This window comes from Monodelphis domestica, chromosome 1, assembly GCF_027887165.1.
Source record: "Monodelphis domestica isolate mMonDom1 chromosome 1, mMonDom1.pri, whole genome shotgun sequence".
Taxonomy (NCBI): domain Eukaryota; kingdom Metazoa; phylum Chordata; class Mammalia; order Didelphimorphia; family Didelphidae; genus Monodelphis; species Monodelphis domestica.
Genome location: NC_077227.1, coordinates 459,639,766 through 459,665,969, shown reverse-complemented (window position 1 = coordinate 459,665,969; position 26,204 = coordinate 459,639,766). Strand labels below are relative to the sequence as shown.

General features: G+C 39.4%; 1 protein-coding gene across 8 annotated transcripts in view; it reads left to right on the top strand.

The window, feature by feature from the left end:
* RGS3 (regulator of G protein signaling 3) overlaps positions 1 to 26,204 on the top strand; it is a 233,983-nt gene that overhangs the window by 29,634 nt on the left and 178,145 nt on the right. For 7 of the 8 annotated variants that reach the window (XM_007474992.3, XM_007474993.3, XM_056812414.1 and 4 more), the window contains 3 exons: positions 121 to 179; positions 6,167 to 6,261; positions 7,145 to 7,213. In XM_007474992.3, coding sequence (XP_007475054.1) covers positions 121 to 179; positions 6,167 to 6,261; positions 7,145 to 7,213 — 223 coding nt within the window. Of the gene's footprint in view, positions 1 to 120; positions 180 to 6,166; positions 6,262 to 7,144; positions 7,214 to 23,114; positions 23,690 to 26,204 lie in introns of those variants that run through there. The other variant, XM_007474995.3, reaches the window with a different exon arrangement.

The following is a 26,204-nucleotide window of genomic DNA, read 5'->3' as shown; positions in this document are numbered from 1 at the left end:
GGTTGTAATAGGTTTGAGGAAGGTTAGGATAACAAAGTTGAAAGGGGGGAATCTTGCAGATAAAGGGGCAGGTGCATTTTCTGATATTAATCCTTCTGTCAACTCTGCAATTCTCTTTAGTTATGGAAGCCCGTGATCTCATGAACAAAGACTCTCAACCTTGTGATGCTTATGTGAAGGTATGTAATGGTAGGGGTGGGTGAAGGATGCCCTAAAACATGGGCCTCCCAGTTTCTGTGTCCCTAGGTCATTTAGAAATGGAATATATTTCAGGGTGGTATGTGTTAGGGTTTTGTCAACACAAGTAGTTATTGAGTTCTCTATTGATTTAGAATCTTGAACCCTAGAGACTACATTTCCCAAAATCCCCTTTTCCTTTTCCTGTTTGTATATCTCCTTAAGTGGGGGGAGTTTTGAATTTTTATTTTCCGCCCACATGGGCTCTCTTGGTTTTTGCTAGCCTTACTTCCTTATACTTCAAGATAAATATTTAATAAAAAAATAAAAAAAATAAAAAAAATTTAATAAATATTAATAAATATAATACTTGGAGTACTGGATATTAATTTTAATCTTTATAGTACCTACTGCATATTCTTCCCTGTCCTAGGACGCTTCCATTCCCTCTATCTTGACTGGTTGCCTTTCCATCATGTCAGTAGACATAGCTCACATTTATCTAGTATTTTTTAGTTAATGTTTTTAACCATCCTTTATCTAGTTTGATTAGTTTATAGCATAGAGTTATAAGCTCTCTTGGTAATACTCATGAGGGATATGTAAAACATGAATATTTGAAATTCACATATAATCTAAGACTATCCTTTTAGAGGCAGCTTTAGTTATAATCCCCCCAATTCTTTAACTAGAATTAACCATTTGAACTGGCTAAAGATTAGGCAATTGGAGAGAAGAGGAGAATTCTAAGACTTGTTTAATGAACCTCTAGATTAGAAGTCTCCAGACTGAAGACATGACCTGACCTGACCCAAGGGAATATATATATATATATGATCAACCAGTTTGATAGCAAAATGGGGAGCTTATCTCCAATACAATCATACCTCCTCTTCTCCTCCACCAGTCCTTAAATCAGCCCCTTCCTTCTGCTCTCAAGTTCCTTACTTTTTCTCTTTTGAGCTGAGTCTGAACCTATCAGGGCAGTTGTTGATTGATTGACCTTGGCTTCATCTTTCCCCTCCCCAACAATCAAATATTTATTAAATACTTACTATGTGCCAACACACTGTCCTAGGCACTGGGTATACAAAAGAATTAGTTCCTCTCAATGTATTTAATGAATGAAAATTTAATTTTAAATTTAATGTTAAGTAAATGTTTAAAGTAAATGAAATACATTTTTCTGTACATTGCACTAATAAAACATTAAGGAGTATTAATATAAAGTTAACAAATACAAATATATTCAAAATAGTTAAATAGAAGCGAGTTTGGGAGGGAGGAGGGCATTTTTATTTGTCAGATTCAGGAAAGGTTGCATGTAGAAGATGGTGCTTTAGCTGTATCTTAAAGAGAGAGGGACTATTAGGCAGAGATAAGGAGAGAATATGAGGGATGGCAAGTTTGAGGATCTAGAAACAGAAGATGGGGTGTTGTATGTGTGAGGAAAGAAGAGGAGGCTAGTTTGGCCTGATGGCAGAGTGAGGAAGTGGAATAATGTTCAGTGAAGCTGGAAATATGGCTTGGGGCCAGGTTGTGTAGGACTTTAACAACTGAACTGAAGTGTTTAAGGCTTAACTTAGTGTCAATAAGAAGCCACTGTAGTTGGTAGAAGAGGAAAGTCATATGGTCAAATCTTCTCTTAAGGAAAATTACTTTGGCAGCATTGTGTAGGATTGACTGAGAGGAAATAACTTGAGGCAAAGGAGTCTTTTACAATAATCTAGGTAAGAGGCAGTGAGGACTTGCCCTATGAGGATAGTTGTATGGAGATTTTATAAAGTAGAAATGGAAAGATTTTGCAACTAATTGGAAACATAGGTTGAGGGAGAGAGAGGAGTTTCAGTATTAATGCCAAAATTACAAACATGGGGAAGCAGAAGGATGATGAATGAGGAAAGGTGGAATTTGGCTGAGAAAGGGAGGAGAAAGTTTGAGAGGATGTTAGATTCTAGTGAACTATTTTTTTTTTCAAGGTTTGGGAAATATATGTGTGTTTAAAAGGGAAGAAAACAGTTAATAGAAGTTGAAGAGTCGAGAAGGGAATGATTAAGGATATAAACTTAAGGAGAAGACAGGAGAAGATAGGATCAAATATACAAATAGAAGTGTTGGCTTTGGCCAGGAGAAAGATCCTTTGTTAGAGACTGGAGCAAAGGAGAAGAGTGAGAGATAATATCTAAGCAGTTTTGATGAAGAGAGAGGAAGAGCATAAGGAGCAGAAGGACCTCATATCAAGTGGTTTCAATTTTCTTACTAAAGTAAGAGACAAGGTCCTTATCTGAGAGAGAAAGAAGAGAGCAGTAAGTGTGGGGTGTTTGAGGAGGGAAGAGGTTTGGAATAGCTTCTATGGGGAGATAAGGAACCAATTGGGGGAAATGAAGAATTGCCTTGCTAAATGAGGTTCTCTTTGAGGTTGGTGATCATGAATGTGTAATGTACCCAATTAGCAAGATAGTGAGATTTTCTATAATTTTTTTTCAGCAGCTTCTGATTAAGAGTGGAGGAAATAGATGGTGGGCATAAGTAGTCCAGAGCTATAGTCTGGCAAGAGGAAAGTGGACAGCATAGAACTGAAATAGCCAACTCAGGTTGAGAGTGGAGAAAGGATGGAAGTCAGAGCAATAATGAAAAACAGCCTGAGAAAAAACTGAGTAGTGGATTTTGGAGGTTTTGATGTGGGCAAACAAGGATGAAACATTTTGCCAGGTAGAGTAATAGAAGGCTATGGTCAGGGAAATGCTGAAGTTTCTAATTAGGGAAGTGGAAAACATGTGTAATGGCAAGATCTATGTGCAACTTCAGGTAGATTGACAGAGGAGGCCGTGAGACTTAAGAAGGTTGAGGAAATGGTATAGGAGGGAGTTTGAGTAAGTATCTGTGTGGATATTAAAGCACAGTAATATGAGGCAAGTGTTGGAAAATAGAGGAAGATAATGAGCCAGGTGCTGAACTTTATGAGAAAAAAGGGAAGAATAATTTGGGGGTTGGTATATTATAGCTAAAATAATTTTGAATGAGTAGGAAATTTTAACATAGGAGACTTCAAAGGAGGAAGGCTCAATGAGTGAAGGGAGGTAAAAGGAGGATTTGGAAGTGACAAAGGGGGGGAACAAAGGACCCTGTTATAAGGTGAATGTGATAGTAGATCTGAGAAGGTACAGTCAGTGTTGGAGATGATAACTAATAGGGACATACTGAAATTGGGGAGATCTAGGTTCCATGGAGGCTAATACATGGAAAGTGTTGACAAAAAGAGGTGGTGGGGGGGAAGAGGAATTTGTTCTTTATGGAACAAGAATTCCAGAGGGCACAGTAAGGGGAGAGTAAGGTTGGAGTGGTCCATGGGTGGAGTAGAATTGAAGGGAATGAGAATGAAATTACATGAAGAAGGAACTGAGAACAGTTTTCCACAAGGAGAAATATTGGATGCCAATGGGTTGTGTAGCTCCAAAGGAAGGGATGTTGCAGAGGGAGCTGGGTTGGGTATGGGTCTGATCCTTCTGGGTGGCTGGGAGAGGGGAGTAGAGTATTGGGTAGGATGGTTCCTGCCAGCTGCTGAGCTTGGGTCTGCCAGATGTAAATGAAATGCTCACTTTCTCTAGAGTGGCTAGTAGTAGGGAATGCAATGGTTCTTTTCCCCCTTTCTCCATTGGAGACCTTGTGCATAAATATTCTGCTATGATGGCACATTGTGGTACAGTGGTAACTTAATTTCTTGAAGGCTGTACCATAGGAGGGCAAACTTTTCTAGGTCCTACCAGGTAGTGTAAACTCTGCCAGGTCCTACAAAGCTAGAAGTGTTCTGAATCTAGGTCTAGCAGTGCTCTATCACTTTAGTACCAGCCTGATGAAGTTCATAATCTCATCACCAGGAAGTTGACTTGATGGTGATGAATATTTTGGCTACTGTAACTCATGAACTGTCTCCTGAGGGACAGAGAGATTGTGATCTGTGTTGGTAAAATGAGTACCCATAATGATAAAGATTAGAAAGAGTATTGAATTAATTCACAGCTGAGTCATGAATCAGAACTCAGAGTAGAGGCGTGGGCCTTGAAGCAAGCATCAGACAGAATGGTGATAGACACTCCTAGGCTTTCTGACTGGTCACTGTTGCTCTGGGCAGTCATTAATTTCAGAGGTGAATTCTAGGTTGAAGGTCTGGAGAATAGAACAGGAATTTAATTTGTCTTTGGTTTGGTTAAGGAGACTAAAAAACAGAATTTGAACTGAAGGTCAGGGCTATCCTGACTCATCTCAGGCAATCCATATTCTTTTTTTATTTGAAACCTTTTGAGGAGCCAAATGAGACCTTTATCAGAGATAAAATACTTGCTGTAGAATTTCCCCCCCCCAGCTTTCTACTTTTCTTTTTTTAAAACTCTTACCTTCTGTCCTTAAGTTATATGTTCCTCTAGTTGAGTGATTATGAATAGTGAAAAAAAGAGAATTTTATTTTCCTTAGAAAAGTCAGCTTTGCCTGCAGCCTAAACCAGGAATCCAGAAGTCATGCCCATGCTTTGGGAACAAATTGTTTCTAGCTTAGTCTGGGCCTGTCTTCTCTATAAAACCTAAGGCCTTGTATGGACTCTTGTTATTTTTTTAATTAAAAATTGTTTATTTTAAAAATATTTTATTACCCAGGTACATGTAAAAAGCAATTAAAAAAAATTTTTGAGGTTCAAATTTTCTTCCTTTACCCCTTTCCTCCTTTAACCACCCTCTCCCTGAAACAGTAAACAATCTGATATAGATTTTACATGTGCAATTATGTAAAATATTTTCCATATTAGTCATTTTGTGGAAGAGATTTTGAACAACAACAACAAAAAGAAGAAAGTGAAATAAAGAATGTTTGGTCTGATTTCAGACTATCAGTTCTCTCTTTGGAGGCAGATGGCATTTTTCATCATGAATCTTTGGGATTGTCTTGATTGCTGAGAAAAGTCAGGTCATTCACACTTGTTCTGTTTGCTTCACTTTGCATCAATTCATCTTTCCAGGTTTCTTGGAATCATCCTGCTTGTCATTTCTTTCTTTCTTTCTACCTTCTGTCTTGGAACCAATACTGTGTATTGGTTCCAAGGCAGAAGAGTGGTAAGGGCTAGGCAAGGGGGTCAAGTGACTTGCCCAGGGTCACACAGCTAGGAAGTGTCTGAGATCAGATTTGAACCCAGGACCTCCCGTCTCTGGCCTGGCTCTCAATCCACTGAGCTACTCAGCTGCCCCTTGTCATTTCTTATAGTGCAACAGTATTCCATTAGAATCATATACTATAACTTGTTCAGCAATTCCCCAATTGATTGACATCCTCTCAATTTCCAATTCTTTGCTGCCACAAAGAGAGATGCTAGAAATGTTTTTGTGCAAATAGGCCATTTTCTCTCTCTTAAATAAAAAACCAAAAAACTCTTTGGGATACAGACTTAGTAGTGGTATTGCTGGATCAAAGGGTTGGTATGCACAGTTTTAGAGCCCTTTGGGTATGGTTCCAAATTGCTCTCCAGAATGGTTGGATCGAATTACAACTCTACCAAAAATTAATGTCCCAATTTTTCCACATCCCCTCCAATATTTATCATTTTCCTTTTCTGTCATATTGACCAATATGATAGGTTTGAGGTGGTTGTTTCAATTTGTAATTTTCTAATCAAGAGAGATTTAGAGCATTTTTTCACATAACTATAGATAACTTTGATTTTTTCATCTGAAAGCTACCTCTTTGTTTTCTTTGACCATTTATCAATTGGAGAATGACTTACAGTTTTGTACCTTTTGATTTATGTGATGTTGGGGTCTGCTTCTTGACATATGAGAAGGAAGGCTTTTCATATTTGCTTGTTATTTGAATTTTTTGCAACTTTGAGCTGGTGCACAGAGTTGACTAATGAAATGACCTTTGGTAATTGTAGTGATTGGTAACAAATTGCACCTGATTGAGAGTACATATGAATAGTTAATACAAGTTCATTTCCCTTTCAAGGTGTCGGTGGTACCGGATAATGATCGAAAACGGAGGCAAAAAACTCAGACCGTCCCAGACTGTAAAAATCCAGCTTTCCATGAACGATTTTTTTTGTAAGTGAATCTTTTGTAGTATAACTCTGTTCTACTCTGCCCTCCTCTTCTTTGGTAGAAAAGTCACTTCTGGCATTGAGATAGTTAGGTGACCCAACTGAAATTGTGCTTATTTTCAAAGGCCATCTATGTTTTTCATTCTTTTTTCTTTGTAGATCTGGCACAATACCTTTTATGTGGCTATAGTCAAATTAGTGTGCTAGATGTGATTTAGCTATTTCTCATAATTTAAGTGCTGTAGGCTCAAGACTAGAACTGGAAGCTCAGCCTCTTTCAGCCTTTGGAAAGAGGGAGCCCTTGAAATGCAGAATAAGAACACTTCTGGTGGAGTAAGGGCCCCAGAACAGCATTTTGCCTGAAAGAGCACTAACCCAAGCATTGCTGAAGCTTCCTTTGTTTAGCCTGAAGGTGTCTTTCAAGCATGTTCTTTGGTGGCCTTTTGGTGTATAAAAAGTATTTAGTATGTGATCTCTTTTCCCTTTCTTCTGATTTCTGGGCCTTTGTAGTTAGGTGGAGGAAGTCACAGGTCTTCTGATATATATGCCTTTAGATGAGGTTTCCCTTCCATGGGTCTCTGTATTTTTTCCCCCAGTTAGGCTTAGTCATGGTGCCTTGGTAGGAGAGCTATCAAGCATGTTTTGTAACTCTTTCAGGTTTTTTAACCATATGAGTTAATTTACCAATAATTTATATTCAGGTTGAGCTGCTCCTATTTCTGTATAGTGATTGGTTTCCAAAGACAAATGATTTTTACCCAAAATTTCTCAGTAGGTAGCTATTAAGTCCTATATTGAACTATGTCTCCAAAGATGACTTAATGGTAATGATATTTATTTGATTCAACTTGGGCCCTGCTTCTTGATGCCTTTGACTTACTTTACAGTCCCATCCAAGAGGCAGATGAGCAGAAGCGCCTTCTGGTTGCTGTGTGGAACAGAAAGAGAGACCAAAGGTAAGAAGGATTTCCTGGGTAGAAATGTCACTCCAAAAGGCCTTTGGGTAGTAATAGGGAGAGACATCTGCTGCCATCTAAAAGTCCATCCCACTCGTGATTTCCAAACAACAGAAGCCAAGTCCAACCCCTGCCTGCCCACTTTGGTTCTCAGGTGCTGTCCTGTGTCACCTTCTCAGTGACCATGTATTGATGCCTATAAAGCACTCACTATACCAAGGACTGGAGATGCAAAGAGGTCAAGGTCTGGGGTTCTGCCTTTAAAGAGTTTACAATTTAGCTGGAACAAGAGATTCCCTCCTCACTGGCCATCTCTCCTCATCTTCACCTTAAAATCCTTGGTTTCCTTCAAGGCTCAGCCTCTTTCAGTGTGAGCCTTTGTCTGACCTCTCTGCCTTCCCTATGAGATTTATCTTGTATCTATTTTATATATACCCATATTTACATGTTATATTCCTCCCCAGAAGTTATCTTCTTGACAACAGAGACTGCTTTTGCTTGTGTTTTTGTATCCGTAATACCTAGCGCAGGGTCTGGCACATAGAGAATGGGGCTGAATGGAAAAGTATCTATAAGTGCTGACTTTGTACCAAGCATTGTGTTCAGTATACAGTGTACAGATAGAGAATTGAGACAGTTCTTGCTTAGATTCTGATTGAGCGAGTCACCCTATACAGGAATTTGGTTTTATGCAATTGAAAAGGTCAGGTACTATTTAGGTTCAAGTGGGTAGCATTGCAAGGCAGATTGAGAGGCCTCATGGACCTTATTAGGTGTGTAGTAAATGCTCATAGACTTAGCGATTGACACAGAAAGCTAAGGGACAGTAATGGGTTGTGTATGATAAATGCCAAATTTGTATTTATTGTTTGTAGGAATTCAGAGGAGGGAGAGAACTCTGTGGGCTGACGTTTTCTTTTTTCTTTTTGGAGTCAAGCAATGTTTCTTTTTTTGTTAATGTACTCACCATTATGTAAAGTATGCATTATTGTAATTTGTATATATAATGATAACTCAGGGCACAGTGCCTGCCACATATTTGACTCTTGAGTCATTGAGAAAAAAAGCTTACATTATGATCAGAAGAGCCTTTTTTATGCCTAAATATTCCTTTTAAAAAATTTTATATTTATTGTCATACAAATATACTTCCATATTGATCATTGTTGTAAGAGCACACTCATATATAACCAAAACCCCAAAATAAAACCATAAATACATTGATATGAAAGATGACTCCACCAGTTCTCTCTCTGGAGGTGGAGAGCATTCCCTGTCAATAAGTCTTTCAGGATTGTCCCAGATCATTGCATTGCTGAGAGTAGTCAAGTTTTCACAGATGATCATCATATAATATTGCTGTTATTGTGTACAGTGTTCTAGTTCTGCTCATTGAACTTTGTATCAGATCCTGTAGATCTTTCTAGCTTTTTCTGAAATCATCTTGCTTATAATTTCTTCTAGCACAACATGTACCATAATTTGTTCAGACATTCCCCAATTGATGGACATCCCCTCAGTTTCCAATTCTTTGCCACTACAAAAAGAGCTGCTATAAATATTTTTGTATAAGTAGGTCCTTTCCCCTTTTTTATTATCTCTTTTGGATTTAGACCCAGTAGTGGTACTATAGGATCAAAAGTTATGCACAGTTTTATAGCTCTTTGGGCATAGATCAAAATTGCCCTCCCAAATGGTTGGATCAATTCACAACTCCACCAATAATGCATTAGTGTCCCAATTTTGTCACATTCCCTCCAACATTTATCACTTTCCTTAACTGTCACATTGGCCAGTCTGATAGGTGGGAGGTGGTACCTCAGTGTTGTTTTAATTTGCATTTCTCTAATCAAGAGTGAGTCAGAACTTTTTTTCATATAATTACTGATGGCTTTGATTTCTTCATCTGAAACTTGCTTGTTCATATCCTTTGACCAGCTGTCAATTGGGGAATAGCTTGTATCCTTATAAATTTTTAGTTCTCCATTCATCTGAGAAATCAGACTTTTGTCAGAGAAATTTATTATAAAAATTTTTCCTCCGGTTGTTTCCTTTCTAAGGCTTAGTTACATTAGTTTTGTTCATACAAAAGCTTTTAAATAATATAATAAAAATTATTCATTTTACATCTTATAATACTCCCCATCTTTTGTTTGGTCATAAATTCTTTCCTTCTCCAAAGGTCTGCCAGATGAACTATTTCGTGTTCTCCTAATTTAGTTATGGTATCAATCTTTGCATCTAAATCATATATCCATTTTGACCATATCTTGGTATAGGGTGTGAGATATCGGGCTATATTTAACTTCTGCCATATTGCTTTCCAAATTTCCCAGCAGTTTCTGTTAAAAGAGTGAGTTCTTATTCCAAAAACTGGGATCTTTGGGTTAATCAAACATTAGGTTGCTAAGGTCATTTAGCCCTGTATATTGTGTATCTAATCTACTCCAGTGATCTACCATTCTATTTCTTAGCCAGTACGAGTGTTCTGATGATTGCTACTTTTTAGTCCAGTTTGAGATTTGCTACTGCTAGGCCTCCATCCTTCAAATTTTTTTCTTTAGTTCTCTTGGTATTCTTGACCTTTTATTCTTCCAGATGAATTTTGTTATTCTTTTTTCTAGTTCTATAAAATAATTATTTTGTAGCTTGATTGATACGGCACTGAAAAAATAAATTAACTTAAATAGAATTGTCATTTTTATTATGTTAGCTCAGTCTACCTATGAGCAATTAATATTTTTCCAGTTGTTTAGATCTCATTTTATTTTTGTGAAAAGTATTTTATAATTGTGTTCATATAATTCCTGTGTTTGCCTTGGCAAATAGGTTCCCAGGTATTTTATATTGTTTAGAGTGATTTTAAATGGAATTTCTTTTTTCTCTCTCTTGCTGCTGGACTTTGTTGGTTATAAATAGAAATGCTGATGATTCATGTGGATTTATTTTGTATCCTGCAACTTTGCTAAAGTTATTAATTATTTCAACTCATTTTCCAGCTTTCCTTCAAAAGTGGGATTTGAATTGAGTATTTTTTTAACCCGTATCATTCATCTTAGAAGTAATACCTTGAATATTAATTCCAAAACAAAAGCATAGTAAGGGCTAGGCAATTGGGTTTAAATGACATGTCCAGGATCATGTAGCCCTTAGGAAGTGTTTGAGGTCAAATTTGAACCCAGGACTTCCCATCTCTAGTCTTGGCATTCTACCCACTGAGTCACCTAACTTCTCCTGAATTGTTTTAAGATGCAATGGGAAGATTTTGAGAAATGGGAGGGAGAGCATTCTAGACAGGGAAATGAGATAATAAATAAATAACTAGAAACTGGAGTACACAGAAACATTAAATAGTAGAATAGTTTTAGCTGGAAAAGAAGGTTAATATAAGGGAACTGTAAAGATTAAAATTTAGGGGAGATGGGGAGACTGAGGCAGGTAGAAATTAGTTTCTCTCTGCAAGGAGTATTATATTTTTTAGAGGTTTATTAAAGGATAAAGATTAAAGAATATACAAGTAAGAAACATGTGCCTAGGCCAGAGGCTTAGACAAAATAACCTCACATCACGCAAGAGACCGCCTGCTCCAAAACGGAAGTCCAAAAAGAGCCAAGAGAGAGACTCAAAAGCCTTTGAATCAGCTTAAATACCTTCTCGATCTCGGCCCAGGTGAGATTACAAGGCATTCTGGGGAAGTGGAGCAAAGGCTTGTGGGGATTGTAGTCTTGTATTCGAGTCTATTTTTTACATTCCCGCATATGATCATTTTTGGAAAAATTAATTTTCCCCCAAAAGGATCATAAAAACATAATAAACTTAAAAGATTACAATAGCGTGAGGATAAGAGAAAAAAGAATAAAACCAATAATTGCTGAACACATTGACAAAAAGCCATTAGGGGGCAGTCCCCTTTGGCATAAAAGTATACATACAAATAAATGTTCAATCAACCACACCCAAAGTTCAATTTTGTGCAACTTGTGGTCTGGAGGCTTCTTCATGGTGGCTTCTCCAACAGTTCAGTTCTGGATTCAGAGAGGTAGCATCTTCTTTACCTAAAATTCTTCTCAAAATTAATTTAAACTTTGCAATTTAAATAATGATATTTTTTTGCATTCCCCCGTGTTGTGAGTGATTGAAAGATTCAGAATCAGTTAGGGATGCATGGCTGAGGTATGAGGTATATGAATCAATTGGCAAGAGATATTAAAAAGACATCAGAAAATCCAAAAGAAAAGAAAAATTTCTGGATGAAAATATAGACTATCAAAGTCTTATGTGTAAAAATTCCAAGTAGAAGAAAAATAAATCTATAACAGGTCCTTCAATAAGGGCCCAATCAAAATGATCTAAGTAATGATGCATTTACCCAGTCAGTGCCAGGACTACAGAAAGGTACCACACTATGAGAGGCAGAAAAGGAAGGGACCAGATTATAGAAGCCAAGGTTTCGGGGATACTCGTCTGTGAGTATCTTCAGGGTGAGTGTGGATACAAGGAAAGCCTATGTCTTAACACATGTTAAACATAGTAACCTCGAGTCTTCACACTAGGTTCAAGACCTTTGTATTGGCCTAGAAGTGCATCAATCCATCCTAGATTGGCCTTTCTTTGGCCCTGTGCAATGGCTCTTGTGTGTATCTCTTGTCCTGGAATCAGACAGAATCATTAAGCGAAGTCCCATAATTTAAATAATTAGTGGCATCATTTTTATAGTCACAAGCCTTTTAGGGCATGTATTAGCAAATGTATCTTAAACTTAAAAATCAAAAGATTAAAGAAAATCTTAATACTGGTGACATGTGCTTCAAATATAAAAAGGAGAGAAAAAATAATAAAAAAACTGAAAAAGTATATTGCACATGCAAGAAATATATATTAATAAAAGAGCTTTTAAAAATTCAAAAATATAGCTTATAACCATTGACACTCTGTGTCAGTTAAGAAAATATAAAATACAAGGCTTTCTCACCAAAAAATGAGATCCATTTCCTCTTTGTATCTGGCCATGATCACTGTGAGTAGAAGGCAAATGAATTGAACAAGGTTAACAATTTTTTCATCTTTAAAAATATAGTAGTACAAATATGTAGAAATCAAAATCCCCAAAATTCTCAATAGCCCAATTAATTACAATAGCAAACAAACACACTTTCATATTTCACATAAGTTGCTGTATGACATTTTTAAAACCTATGAATTGATGGACATTTGTCACAATTTTTACAAACATAGCAATCCTTCAACCTTGGTATTTAAACATATTTTTTAAAACAAAGTAAAACTCATCTTGGGTTTAGAACATAATCAAGAAATCTATATATCATTCTGGTAGAAGTAAAATAGTGAGCTGAAGAGCATAAATAAAGGGGTGCTCCTTTTTCTTGGAGGCTTATAGGGATACAAATGCCCTGAGATTAACTGCCCAACTTCCATTCACATGTGGGAAGGTTGGGGTTTATAAAATGAATTTCACTTCAGTTACTAGAATGGGCCTTACCTCGTGGTAGGGGCAGGCAAAAATAACCAGATTGTTAAAAAAAAATTCCAAAAATCATATCCTTAAAATCAAATCATTTGAGGTATTTAGCACATTAAAATTTCCAAAGATTGTAAATACAATTATAACCAGTTCTGAAGTCCATCTATCCTCAGCAAAATAGAAAAAAGCTGTTTTTTCATATATGGGCTTATTCACAATAATATTTGTTCAACACAGTTATAGGGGAAAAACAACAGAATTTTAAAACTCAGTACATTCAAAATAAATTCAATCAACCTTCAGTTCAAGCAGAATAATATTGAATCCAGTAATATATGAACTTAAAATCACAAAGTTAAACCATAACAAAAAATGCAATAGAATACAGAAATTTTTATAAACCATTGGAGTTTGAAATGCCTTAGAATATAACCTTTAGTCTCTTCAAAGTTCCTTGGGGGTTTTTTTTTTTGTTTGTTTTTAATTATCCATTTAAATGTCTATTGTCCGAAGGTAGGGTAGTAAAGGCTAGGCTATGGGGTTCAAGGGATCTGTCCAGGGCCCCATAGCTGGGAAGCATCTGAGGCCAGATTTTAACTAGAGACCTCCCGTCTCTGGGCCTGGCTTCCAGTTCACTGGGCCACCCATTTTCCTCTCCAAAGTTAAAGTTGAATCTTTGGGCTGAGTCTGCTCCCTGACAGGCAGGTAAAATCAATGAAATTGCCAGAAGAGTCAAAAATCCTTTTAAACCCATTGCTTTTTAGGTTTCTGTTTGAAAAGATCTGTTTCTTCTCTCTAGTCTTTTCTCTCTTTCCCCTCTCTGATACCCCTGTGGCCAATACCCCCAGCCACGTGGAGGCTTAGCCTAAGGGAAAAGTACTGGGTCTCCTTTCCCTCTCCTCTCTCCCCTCCGCCCACGGCCAATACTGTTACCAGCTGGTCCCAATGAGTCCTGAGCAATCTGCTCCAAGGATCTGGGTGATGAGCCAACTGGGGTTGTGCTCGAGGGTCTGGGGCACAGAAATAGGCAGGCAGTGGGCTGGTGAGAGGCCAGGAGCAGGAGCGGCTGCGGGGGTGGTCAAGGCCGGGACCAGGTACCAGGTGAGGATGATCAGGGCAGCAGGCTGCAGGCAGGAAGCAGCAGGGCCGAGCCAGGTGGGGTGGGCAGCAGGTCCGGAGCCTGTAGCAGCTTTGCGAGGGTAGAAAACCTTGGCCAGAGAGATATGGCTCAAAAAAAAATTTTTTTTTTTTTAGGTACTAGCTATTAAAAGTTGAACTAAAGATCAGAAAAGAATTCAGAAGATTGAGTTTTTTTTTTCCCATTAGGTCGCCAAACTGTAAAGATTAAAATTTAGGGGAGACGGGGAGACTGAAGCAGGTAGAAATTAGTTTCTCTCTGCAAGGAGTATTATATTTTTAGAGGTTTATTAAAAGATAAAGATTAAAGAATATACAAGTAAGAAACATGTGCCTAGGCCAGAGGCCTAGACAAAATAACCTCACATCACGCAAGAGACCGCCTGCTCCAAAACGGAAGTCCAAAAAGAGCCAAGACAGAGACTCAAAAGCCTTTGAATCAGCTTAAATACCTTCTCGATCTCGGCCCAGGTGAGATTACAAGGTATTCTGGGGAAGTGGAGCAAAGGCTTGTGGGGATTGTAGTCCTGTATTTGAGTCTATTTTTTACAGAACTCTAAACAAGAACTAGCTGTAAAAGACAACCCAGAATATTATGTATCAGGATATGGATAATAGCAGCAACACCAATGTCACTGGGGTAGAGTAGCAAAGGAACGAGATGAAGCAAATTTAGAGCCTGGTATGGGAGCTGACTACTGAGGGCAGTTCTGTGAAGGAGAGGGTAAAAATGGAAGGAAAAAAAGAGGTGAAAAGTTCACCAAATTGAAAAAAAAGCAAAAAAAAAGCATAGGAATTATTTCTTGTCATTGAAGATATCAGTAGGAGAAAACTGTCAGTAAGGGGCAATAATACACAGACCTTCCAGATGGAAGACTCAGCATGACTGAGCCCATTATGGCTAAAAAAGATAATGCATCTCTTTAAAAAGTTTGCTTGTATGAACTTTAAAGAGCTATAGAAAGCTACTTGGTGTTATGGCTAGTGACAAACAATGATGGTGAACCTGTGGCATGGGTGCCAAAGATGGCACACAGAATGCTCTCTATGGGCACTCAGGCCACCTCCCACCCCCCAGTTCATTACTAGAAAGGCAGAGGGACTCTGGTGGAGCTGCTCCCGATATTTTAAAACATGCCCCACCCCTCTTCCCAGCAGCCAATGGGAGCACACAGGGAGTAAGATGAGGGGCTCACAGGGAGCAGAGCTGGAGGGGAGTAGAGTACGAGGGCCCCTCCCCTCCCCCTCTCTTCCTCATTTCACCTGCCACTTCATCTAGCAGCCCAATGGGAGTACTTCCTCCCCTCTGTGGGGTAAGGGAGGGGCATGCCCTGCACTTGGTGGGGGGCGGGGCCTGGCATGTGGTCTCTAAAAGGTTTGCCATCCCTAACATATAACGTTCTTTCCGGCACTACTCCACTCAGCTTGTACTTCTGGGTTAGGTCTTCCATAAGGGCCAATGATTATTATTAGAGTTCTAGAGTTCATGTTGTGGAGCTGTACTACTACTAACACTATCATTCCTGAGCTCTAATCCCATTAACAGTCAGACAGTAGAGTCAATTAGCTGTTATCAAAGGAATCTCCTTAAATGGCATCATAAGAGCAGTAGTTACCAAAAACATCCCTCCCTAACCTGGGGCATGCTCTCAGGCAGACGCCCTACTGTGTCCCTGGGGAGAGTGGGCTCAAGCTTAGAGTGCTACAACACTGAGGCCCACGTGGTGAAGGGTTAACCCACAACTCCTGGTAATAGAAGAAGTTCTTTCTCCTCTCATGGGGGCCTCACTCAGCTTCCGTTGCTTGGGCATAGCTCTCTAATGGGCAGACTATTAGGGTAGGCTTGTTTCTGGAATTAATAGCAGTTATTTCTCTCTGCCATGAAGGGGTCACATTCTCTCAATCTGTCTTCTTCCTTTGGATGACATCCTTCTATATCCGTGTTTTCAAGGAACACTGCATTGTCTGAATCTTGCCCTAGCCAGCTATCTATGGCTTTTTTCCTTGCTTCTGGAATTTCACAGGGAGCTGCTTCATTCTGATCCAGCCTAGCCTGAGACTAATAGTCTCTGCTTTTGTCTCTGGGACTCCCTAGGGAGCACTTTGACATCCTACCTCAATTTTTTTTTTTTGGCCTGGGTTTTCCTAAGGAATGTTGCTTTGTTGGGATGCAGCTCTTGTTACCTGGGTTAATTGAATTTTCTTTAGGACTTAGTGGGGAACCCAAGATTCAGAGTACCCTCCTCTACCCTTTGCTTTCATCCCCAAATCATCCCTAATCCAGTCATTTGGCCTGTGCCCTCCTTGTTCCTGAGTCTTCTCAGGATGCCTTGTGTCAGGCTTTTGTCTTCACTAGCCCTCTCTGGTGCTCATTAGGACATCTGACTCACATCAAATGGCAGCTCCAGTCTCATGTCTGGATTCTTTGACTCTACCTCCACCTTTTCCTACTTGTTGTGAGGCGGGCCTCCTGTATCTCAAAGGACTCACTATTTACTGAATACTTCCTTTCTTCAATGGACTTCTTTCCAGTCACTAATAATCTACTTGAGTTTATTCTTCAATGGTTAGCATTCTCTTACCCTGCCATATTCTCCCCAGCCCGATGATTCTGACTCCTCTCTGGTGTCCCTGTATAAACCTATTCCTACTGCCTGCTTCCTTTAAATCTTCTTCCACCTGTCTTGTCCCACAACAGATCTATTCTCTCCCCTCTCCTCTATGCGCTCTGGGATGCCTGTCCCACAGTTAAGGAACTTTGTTTCCTCTTAATTCATTTTTTTCCTCTCTCCCTCCATTTAGAACTCACTGACACTTATGGAGATGCTATAATGTTGTTGCCTGCCCGTTTTAGTACTGGCTCCTGTCACCCCTCAGCTCGAGTTTGATGTTTGTGGTGTGGGGAGTAGAAATACTCCTTGTTTACCCATTGTCACTTCCAAACTCAATTGCTACTCCCATCTGAGGTGCCCTAAATCCAAATCTAGCACCTAGTCAAGATTCCAGTAGCTGTCATCTTCCATCCTCCAGGAAACAGACCTTCCTTCCTCAGTGAGTTCAGTTTTATTCTGTCCCTAATTCCTGCCCTCATACTGTGGGAATTTCAATGTACAAACTGATACTCCCTTGAACACCCTGCTTTCCCACTTCCTCAATTTACTTATTTCCCATGCCCTACTCTACCCTACCTCAGTTTACCTAGAGATGATCATGCTCTTGATCTTGCCATTAACCACAAGTGTTCTCCTTGCAAATATTCATGAACTCTGAAATCCTTTATTTCATCATCATAGATTTTTGTCATTCTCTCTATCCCTGTGCCTTAAAGCCTATAACCAAATTCTTTGTTCTTACTGGGACCTCCAGCCCCTCCAGTCCTCAGTTCTTTTCTTTCTTGGTGACATTCTTTCCCCTTTTCTATCTTGGCTCCTTGGTGAGCCAGTTCAGTTCCACACTATCAGGCCCATTGACCCTCTTCTCCTTGTACCAGTCGTACCCTGCCAAGGCCCCTAGTTGTTTGTATGTTGTCTCCCCTACTAGAATGCCAGCAGGGACTGCTCTTTCCTTTCTTTGTCTCTCTAGCACTTAGCAGAGTGTCTGGCACATGGTAAGTCATTAACAAATGAGTATGGATTGGGTAACTCTTCCTGTGTCCTCATCTGCTGTTCCCCCAGGACCCCAAAACTACCATCTTGCAGCCCTCCTGGAACCACTGGATCTTTTACATGGATACCACAAGTCTAAGACACATCCACCAAGGGATACTCATTTACTTAAGACCAAGGATGAACTAATACAAAAGAGACTGAGGTTGCCATGTGCTAATGTTAGCCTTCCTCTCCCAAATTGTCAAAGGAGATAGTAGTAGCATTTATCTCCCAGGGTTTTAGTGAGAATTAAACAAGGAGAAGTTTTAAAAGTACTTATCACAGTGCCTGGCATAGAGTAGACACTTAATAATCGCTTATTATTTTTTTCCTTTTTCCTTCTCTGCACCAAGTCCTGAGAGGCAAGAATATAATATAAATGCAGATCTGTTGCATTCACTATCACATGAAAATATTGTGGGTGTAGAGCCAGGGAATAACCCTCAGTTAAAATTTTTTCACCTATATTCTAAAGTGAACTCATTGGAATTCTTTTAAAAGTAGCATCCTTTTCAACCTTTGTCTCAAAATAGAAAATCTGTATGCCGTCACAGTGATATAGAATAGCATCCTGGAATTAACTGTCTTCTGGAGGACATTGCATGGTATATGCCTAACATTTGAATAGAGGCAGATCCTAGAAAACTTATTTGCCCATGGTAGACTGGATGCAGATACGTGTATGATTAGAGGAGTATTTAAGCTAGAAAGTTCTTTTATTGTACCAATTGCTGTGTCCTGAGAACCCTTAGGGGTAGAGCAACTCAACTCTTACAATTCGAATTTCATGACAGTAGAAGAAGTTGAGCAACGTGTAGTTTAAGAATGAGTGATTAATGTTAATTCAAGTTATTGGCAAAGAAAAGCCCAGTTATGTTGGAGCAAATGAGTCAGCATCAACTTGAAGCAATATGACAATGTACTGGGGGCTGTTTCTCACATTCTTGCCTATTTTGGGAAAGCATGATTCCCTATTCAGAAAATCCATAATAGGCAGTCCAAACAAAAACTCATACAAAGGAAGAGACATATATTAGTGTTTTCTCAAAGAGCTTTGAATTGTATTATCCACAGCCTGACTCAAAAGCCATTGAGTTATTGTCAATAAGGAGCACATCTTTAGTTCTCGTTGGCATGACTCAAGATATTGAACACAACCTTGCATGTCACTGATCTGTCTTCCTAAGAGAGAATGCCTTTATAGCTACAGAATATGCTAAAGGAAAATGCTGAGGGAAAATATTCCTTAGACGGTGCAATTTTTCTCAAATCAAAGAGTATAGTCTTAAGTGTAGTCATCAGTCTAATGAGTGAGTTCACATCATGATTTTAAAAGAATTCAGTCATGTTTGATCACTTTTGATAGCCTTTTTTTTTTTAATCACCCGAATTGGTTTTCTAATTGTGCACTTTAGGGATTCCAGAATCATCCTGAGAGTGCTATCCCAGAAACTGCTCTGCCTGCAGGTTTATTTCTCTGTTTATCTGAATTTTACCTTTTCTCCAAGGTCTAGCCCAAACTTACCCTCCTTCTTGAGCTCTCTCTTCATATTTCATGAGCTAATACAATCTGTTCTACTTTTTGGTAGTTAATCATGTACTTGCCTTGAAGGATTTGAAATTACAGACTTGGGCAAGAGGTGAATTTAGAATATAGGATGTTAGGGGGCAGCTGGGTAGCTCAGTGGATTGAGAGCCAGTCCTAGAGACGGGAGGTCCTAGGTTCAAATCTGGCCTCAGACACTTCCTAGCTGAGTGACCCTGGGCAAGTCACTTAACCCCATTGCCTAGCCCTTACCACTCTTCTGCCTTGGAGACAATATACAGTATTGACTCCAAGATGGAAGGTGAGGGTTTAAAAAAAAAACATAGGATGTTAGGAAAAAAAGACTTTTAAAACTGGAAGGAACCTCAGAGATCATATAATTTAACTCTCTGACTTTACAAATGAGAAAATTTATGACAGAGTATGGTTAATATAGTATAGGTAATGCTAGAATCAGGCCTAGAGATTAGAGGTCCTGGGTTCAGATTTGACCTCAGATACTTCCTAGCTAATATGACCCTGGGCAAGTCACTTAATTCTAATTGCCTAGTCTTTATCCCTCTTCAACCTCAGAACCAATACTCAGCCTTGATTCTTAACTGGAAGGTAAGGGATTAAATTTTTTTTTTAAGTTGTATATGGGGGGCAGCTAGGTGGCTCAGTAGATTGAAAGCCAGGCCCAGAGATGGGAGGTCCTGGGTTCAAATCTGACCTCAGACATTGATTTAGCTGTGTGACTTTGGGCAAGTCTTTTAACCTCCATTGCCTAACCATTACCACTCTTCTGCCTTGGAACCAATACACAGCATGGATTTCAAGACAGAAGGTAAGGGTTTAAAAAAAAAAAGCTGTGGGCATCTGGGTGACTCAGTGGATTGAGAGCCAGGCCCAGAGATGGGAAATCATAGGTTCAAATCTGGCCTCAGACACTTTCTAGCTGTGTGACCCTGGGCAAGTCACTTCACCCCCACTACCTAGCTCTTACTACTCTTCTATCTTGGAACCAGTACATAGTATGGATTCTAAGAGGGAAGGTAAGGGTTATTTAAAAAAAAAAGTTGTATAGCTAATTATAGGTAGAGCTGAGACTAGAAGAACTTCTGTATCTTCTTTTCCAGCCTTGTCCTTTTTCCTCTATGCTAATATGACTTCTTGTTATATCTTCTTGAACCATTAAAAAACCCCAGCTTTTATTGTTACTTTAATTTTTCATGTGCTTTTCTTATTTTGCAGACATTTGAAATCAGCATGAAGAATTACAGCTTTTATTTCTTGCATGTAATAGGGACACAATTCGTGGTTTGGGCAGTATTTTTTTGGTATTATTTATTGACCTATAAACTGAACTATACACAGCTTACATATTAAAGAAAATTTTAGTAGCTTTAAGTGCCTTGAGTAGGTAGAAGAAGTAGTCAGTTACAGAATACTTAGGAAATTTCTACTTATTGAGTGCTAATTGTGACTATTTACTTATCCCCGAATGATCATGAAATCTTTGGAACCAGAGCAGACAGCAAAGCTATAGGGAAGTTATTAACAATTTAATACTTTCAGTTCATTTGAGAATGTGGATTCGGCTTACCAAAGAATATTACAGGAGCATGTTCGAGAGATGGTGACTGTAGAAATTCAGAGGTATGAAATTCACAATCATATAGAATAGATGAGATTCATTAAGTACTGTGGAGTACTTTGGATACTGTTCATATCAGATAGATTTCTTTTGAATGGGTTGCCATTTAGAGTTAAACAGGTATATGAGACTTTCACTGAGGTTATATGGTTTTCTGGAATAACATCTGGTGCCATTTTAACTTCCCCACAATGAAAAGGTTCTGTAGCCTCTGTGGTGTCTCCTCTCACATGCCAGGCCCCCAGGAAAGCCTCCCCCCAGCTTCAACACACTCTCTGGGTCGGCATTCATTTAAAATTATTGCCCACGAGCACCCGCTGGTGCCTTTGCCTTCACTAGTCCACCAGAAGACACAATTAGTTCAAAGAAAAGGCAATGAACTTCATAATAAGAAAAGGAAGGCTCTCACTTTTCTTCCCTAAATCCGAGACATGCTCTCCCCCACGCCATCAGTGGGAAGTGTGGACATACTTGGGCAACATGTGTGGAGGGGCATACACTCAGGAAGGTGTGGCCGGGGAACCCTTGTAGAGAGGTACACATCTAGGGAATGTTCATTCATTCAGGATTAAAGAAACTTTCTAATCAGGGAAGATGATCCATGAGGAAAGCTTGGGTCACAGAAAGGGGGTGTGCGGGGTGAGGAGGGGAGCATGGTGTGGAAGCGACCTGGCACTGGTGCAGTGATTCAATCTGGGGAAAAGCAAAGCTCCCCTCTCCAAGTCCAAGATCTTTGAGCAGTGTCTGGCTTCAGATGGAAAGATGTAGGAGGCCAGAATGCAGGTGGCACAACTTAGAAAGGGTCAGGGGGGAATTCAGATAAGCCAAATGCTGGCGTAGGGCTGCCGATGTCGTCTGGTAATGCCCTGGCCTTGCTTCTCACTGATGTTGCACGCTGTGGCATCTCCACAGAGTGGAGCTTTTCTGGTTTTGTGATTTCTGCCAGGCAGAGACTTAGCTAGGCATGGGGTTGTGGAGCCTCGCTCTGCTCTCAGCTTCTGACTTCAGCTAGAGTCCTTGTCTTAGCTGTTACCACTTCTTCCTAAGAGGCCAAGATAGCTTAGAGCAGTGATGGTGAACCTGCTGCCCCCCACCCTGAAATGAGATGCCATGCTCCCCTCCCTCCCCTGAATACTAGGTGCTCCCTTCCCCCTTTACCCCACACAGGAGAGGGAGGAAGCACTCCCATTGGGCTGTTAGGCAGAGGGGCAAGGCATATGAAAAAATGTTATCAGGCATGGCTGGAGAGGGGGAGGGGAGCAGCTCCTCCCGAGTCCTTCAGACTTTCTAGTAAGGAACTCAGGGCAGGGGGAGAGAAGTTGAGTGCCCACAGAGAGTGCTCTACGTGCCATCTTTGGCACATGTTCCATAGGTTCACCATCACTGCCTTAGAGCCTTGAAGCTTAACTTTCAGCTTTTTTTTTTTTTTGGTGGTGGTGGGGAGGGTGTCAGGCCCTTCATATGCCTTACTGTCATCTCTCAGTATGAAGAGTGAAATCTGATTGTGTAGCCCTTCCCATTGCCAGCTTACCTTCCTTCAGTATGATTTTGAGAGGTTGTGCTTCAAATTACTGCCAAGGTGGAGTCATGAACTGATCCAACCATTCTGGAAGGCAATTTTGAATTATGCTCAAAAGGCTTTAAAAGAATGCATGTTGGGGGCAGCTGGGTAGCTCATGGATTGAGAACCAGGCCTAGAGATGGGAGGTCCTAGGTTCAAATCTGGCCTCAGCCACTTCCTAGCTGTGTGACCCTGGGCAAGTCACTTGACCCCCATTGCCTAGCCCTTACCACTCTTCTGCCTTGGAGCCAATACACAGTATTGACTCCAAGATGGAAGGTAAGGGTTTAAAAAAAAAATGCATGTCCTTTGATCCAGCAATAGCACTACTAGGTTAAAAAAAATGGGAAAGGTTGTGTTTGTACAAAAATATTTATAGCTGTGTTTTTTGTGGTGGCAAAAAATTGGAAAATGAGGAGGTGTTCCTTGATTGGGGAATGGCTTGAACAAATTGTGGTATGTAATGGTGATGGAATACTATTATGCTATAAAGAATGATGAATCAATGGATTTCTATAAAAATTGGAAAGACTTCCATGAACTGATGCAGAGTGAAATGGATAGAACGAGGAGAACATCATGCACAGTAACTGAAACATTGTGGGAATATCAAATGTAATCGATTTTGCTACTAAAAGCAAAGCAATGATTAAGGACGGTGCTATCCCTATCTAGAGAAAGAACTGTGGAAATAGAAATGCAGAAGAAAACATTTGATTTATCCCTTGTTTATATGGGTATATTATTTGGGGCTTTGGTTTTAAAAGATTACTCTTATTATAAAAATGAATAATATAGAAATGGGATTTAAGTGATAATATATGTATAAACCAATGGAATTGCTTGTCAACTCTGGGAGTGGGGAGGGAAGAAGAGAGGGAGACAAGAATCACGTAACCATGGAAAAAAAAATAAACTACCACCTGGGATTCACTGGGTCTGATACATCTCCAGCCTCTAAAATAGGGGTCCCCAAACTACGGGCCCATGGGCCACATGCAGCCCCCTGAGGCCATGTATCCAGTCCCCACTGCACTTCCGGAAGGGGCACCTCTTTCATTGTGATCAGTGAGAGGAGCACTGTATGTGGCAGCAGCATCGCTCATGTACAGTACTACTTCCAGTGACATAATCCTTTGCGTGGCACCTTAGAATGAGATGCCGCACAAAGGATTTATGTGACTGCACAATGGAAGACATCAGCATGGAGAGTGGTGATCTGGAGGAGGGGATTCTGCACTGTGTATAATGCTGCCGGGTTAGGGTTAGATTTTTATAGTCCGGCTCTCTAATGGTCTGAGGGACAGTGAACTGACCCCCTGTATAAAAAGTTTGGGGACCCTGGCTCTAATACTCCATTGGTGTTCCTAACCTCCCAAGATTATTTCTTGCTTGCCATTCAAATGGGTCTTGAACCAAAACAAAAGTTGAGCCAAGGAAGAGAATTCATTGTTCTCCACCCAACTGGTGAACCACTTTTCTGATTTTATTATATATACGTCTCCTAGGCTTTGAGTTTTTCTGTACTGAGAATGCTATATATTTTTGTCTGTAGATTCAGGAAATTGGACATTTAATATTTTAGGAATTGAGAGTGTTTGCAAATGTGTATGATCATATGTTTGGGGAGTTGAAACTGGGGGTAAGGATGCTAGTGAACATTTATTAGGAGAACAAGAGAAAGTGGAGGATAAAGGGAATAGGAAGAGAGTGGCAAAATGGGAAAAAACAATGACCTTAAAACTTCTCTATTTTTCTTTGCCCTGAGTTGTTGTTAGGTACCCTTATATAAAGTTGCTTAGCTTTTGCTCTTTTAAACAATGAAAAAATTATTTTCAATTCTAAATTCTTTCCCTCTTTCTATCCCTCCCCCATCTATTAAAAGACAAGAAGGGGGCAGCTAGGTGGCTCAGTGGATGGAGAGCCAGGCCAGAAATGGGAGGTCCTGGGTTCAAATTTGACCTCAGACACTTTCTAGATGTGTGGCCCTGGGCAAGTCACTTAACCCCCATTTCCTAGCCCTTAACTGCTCTTCTGCCTTGGAACCAATACACACTATTGATTTTAAGACAGAAGATTAGGGTTGAAAAAAAAAAGGCCAGAAATATGATACCAATTTAAATAATCAGATTGAGTCTCTCTTTAAAAAAATTGATCTTATTTACAGTTAATTGATTTTGTCCTATAAACTGCTTATAGCATAATTTTTCTTTAAAAATTTTTTTAACTTAATTTTTTTCATTTACATGTAGACATAATTTTTTGACAATTGTATTCTGATATTTTGTGATTCAGATTCTCTCCTTCCTTCTCTCCTTCTCCCTTCCCATTCCCGAGGTAGTAAATAGCCTTAAATGTAGGTTATATCACTACTTTCATGCAATACATATTACTCCTGCTATGATAGAAGACAAACATCACATATACAATAAAAAACTCATAAAGGAAATAAAATGAAAGCTGGCATGCTTTGATTTGCAATCAGACGCCAACAGTTCTTTCTTTGGCTCTGGATATTAGACAGACACACATTATCACAAGCCCCTTGGGTTTATCTTGGAACCTTGTTTTCCTAATAATAGCTTGGTTCTTTCTAATTGATCATTGTAACAGTGTTCTCCTGGTTCTGCTTACTTCACTTTGCATCTCTTCATTTAAGTCTTTCCAGGTTTTTTTGGAACTCATCCTGTTTGTTATTTCTTGTGACATAATCGTATTCCATTACAACCATATACCACAATTTGTTCTGTCATTCCCTAACTGATGGACACCATCTCAGTTTCTAATTCTTTATTCTATATAGAAAAAAAATGGTTTTGTGCAGTTAAGTTCTTTCCCCCCTATTTCTGTTCTCTCTGGGATACAAACCAAGTAGTGGTATCACTGGGTCAAAGAGTATGTATAGTTTGATGGCCCTTTGGGAGTGGTTCCATATTATTCTAAAAATGTTTGTATCAAAACACTCGCCACACAACTAAAACTAGACTTGAGCAATTGGAAAAACATTAACTGCTCATGGGTAGGACGAGCCAACATAATAAAAATGACTATCCTGCCCAAACTTATTTATCTATTTAGTGCCATACCCATGGAACTCCCAAAAAATTTCTTTACTGATTTGGAAAAAAGCATAACAAAGTTCATTTGGAAAAACAAAAGATCAAGGATATCCAGGGAAATAATGAAAAAAAAACACTAATGAGGGGGGCCTAGCAGTCCCAGACCTCAAACTATATTACAAAGCAGCAGTCATCAAAACAATTTGGTACTGGCTAAGAGACAGAAAGGAGGATCAGTGGAATAGACTGGGGGAAAGCGACCTCAGCCAGATAGTATACGATAAACCCAAAGATCCCAGGTCTTGGGACAAAAATTCACTATTTGATAAGAACTGCCGGGAAAATTGGAAGACAGTGTGGGAGAGATTAGGAATAGATCAACACCTCACACCCTACACCAAGATAAATTCAAAATGGGTGAAAGACTTAAACATAAAGAAGGAAACCATAAGTAAATTGGGTAAACACAGAATAGTATACATGTCAGACCTTTGGGAAGGGAAAGACTTTAAAACCAAGCAAGACATAGAGAGAATCACAAAATGTAAAATAAATAATTTCGACTACATCAAATTAAAAGGCTTTTGTACAAACAAAAGCAATGTAACTAAAATCAGAAGGAAAACAACAAGTTGGGAAAAAATCTTCATAAAAACCTCTGACAAAGGTTTAATTACTCAAATTTATAAAGAGCTAAATCAATTGTACAAAAAATCAAGCCATTTCCCAATTGATAAATGGGCAAGGGACATGGATAGACAGTTTTCAGATAAAGAAATCAAAACTATTAATAAGCACATGAAGAAGTGCTCCACATCTCTTATAATCAGAGAGATGCAAATCAAAACAACTCTGAGGTATCACCTCACACCTAGCAGATTGGCTAACATGACAGTTATGGAAAGTAATGAATGCTGGAGGGG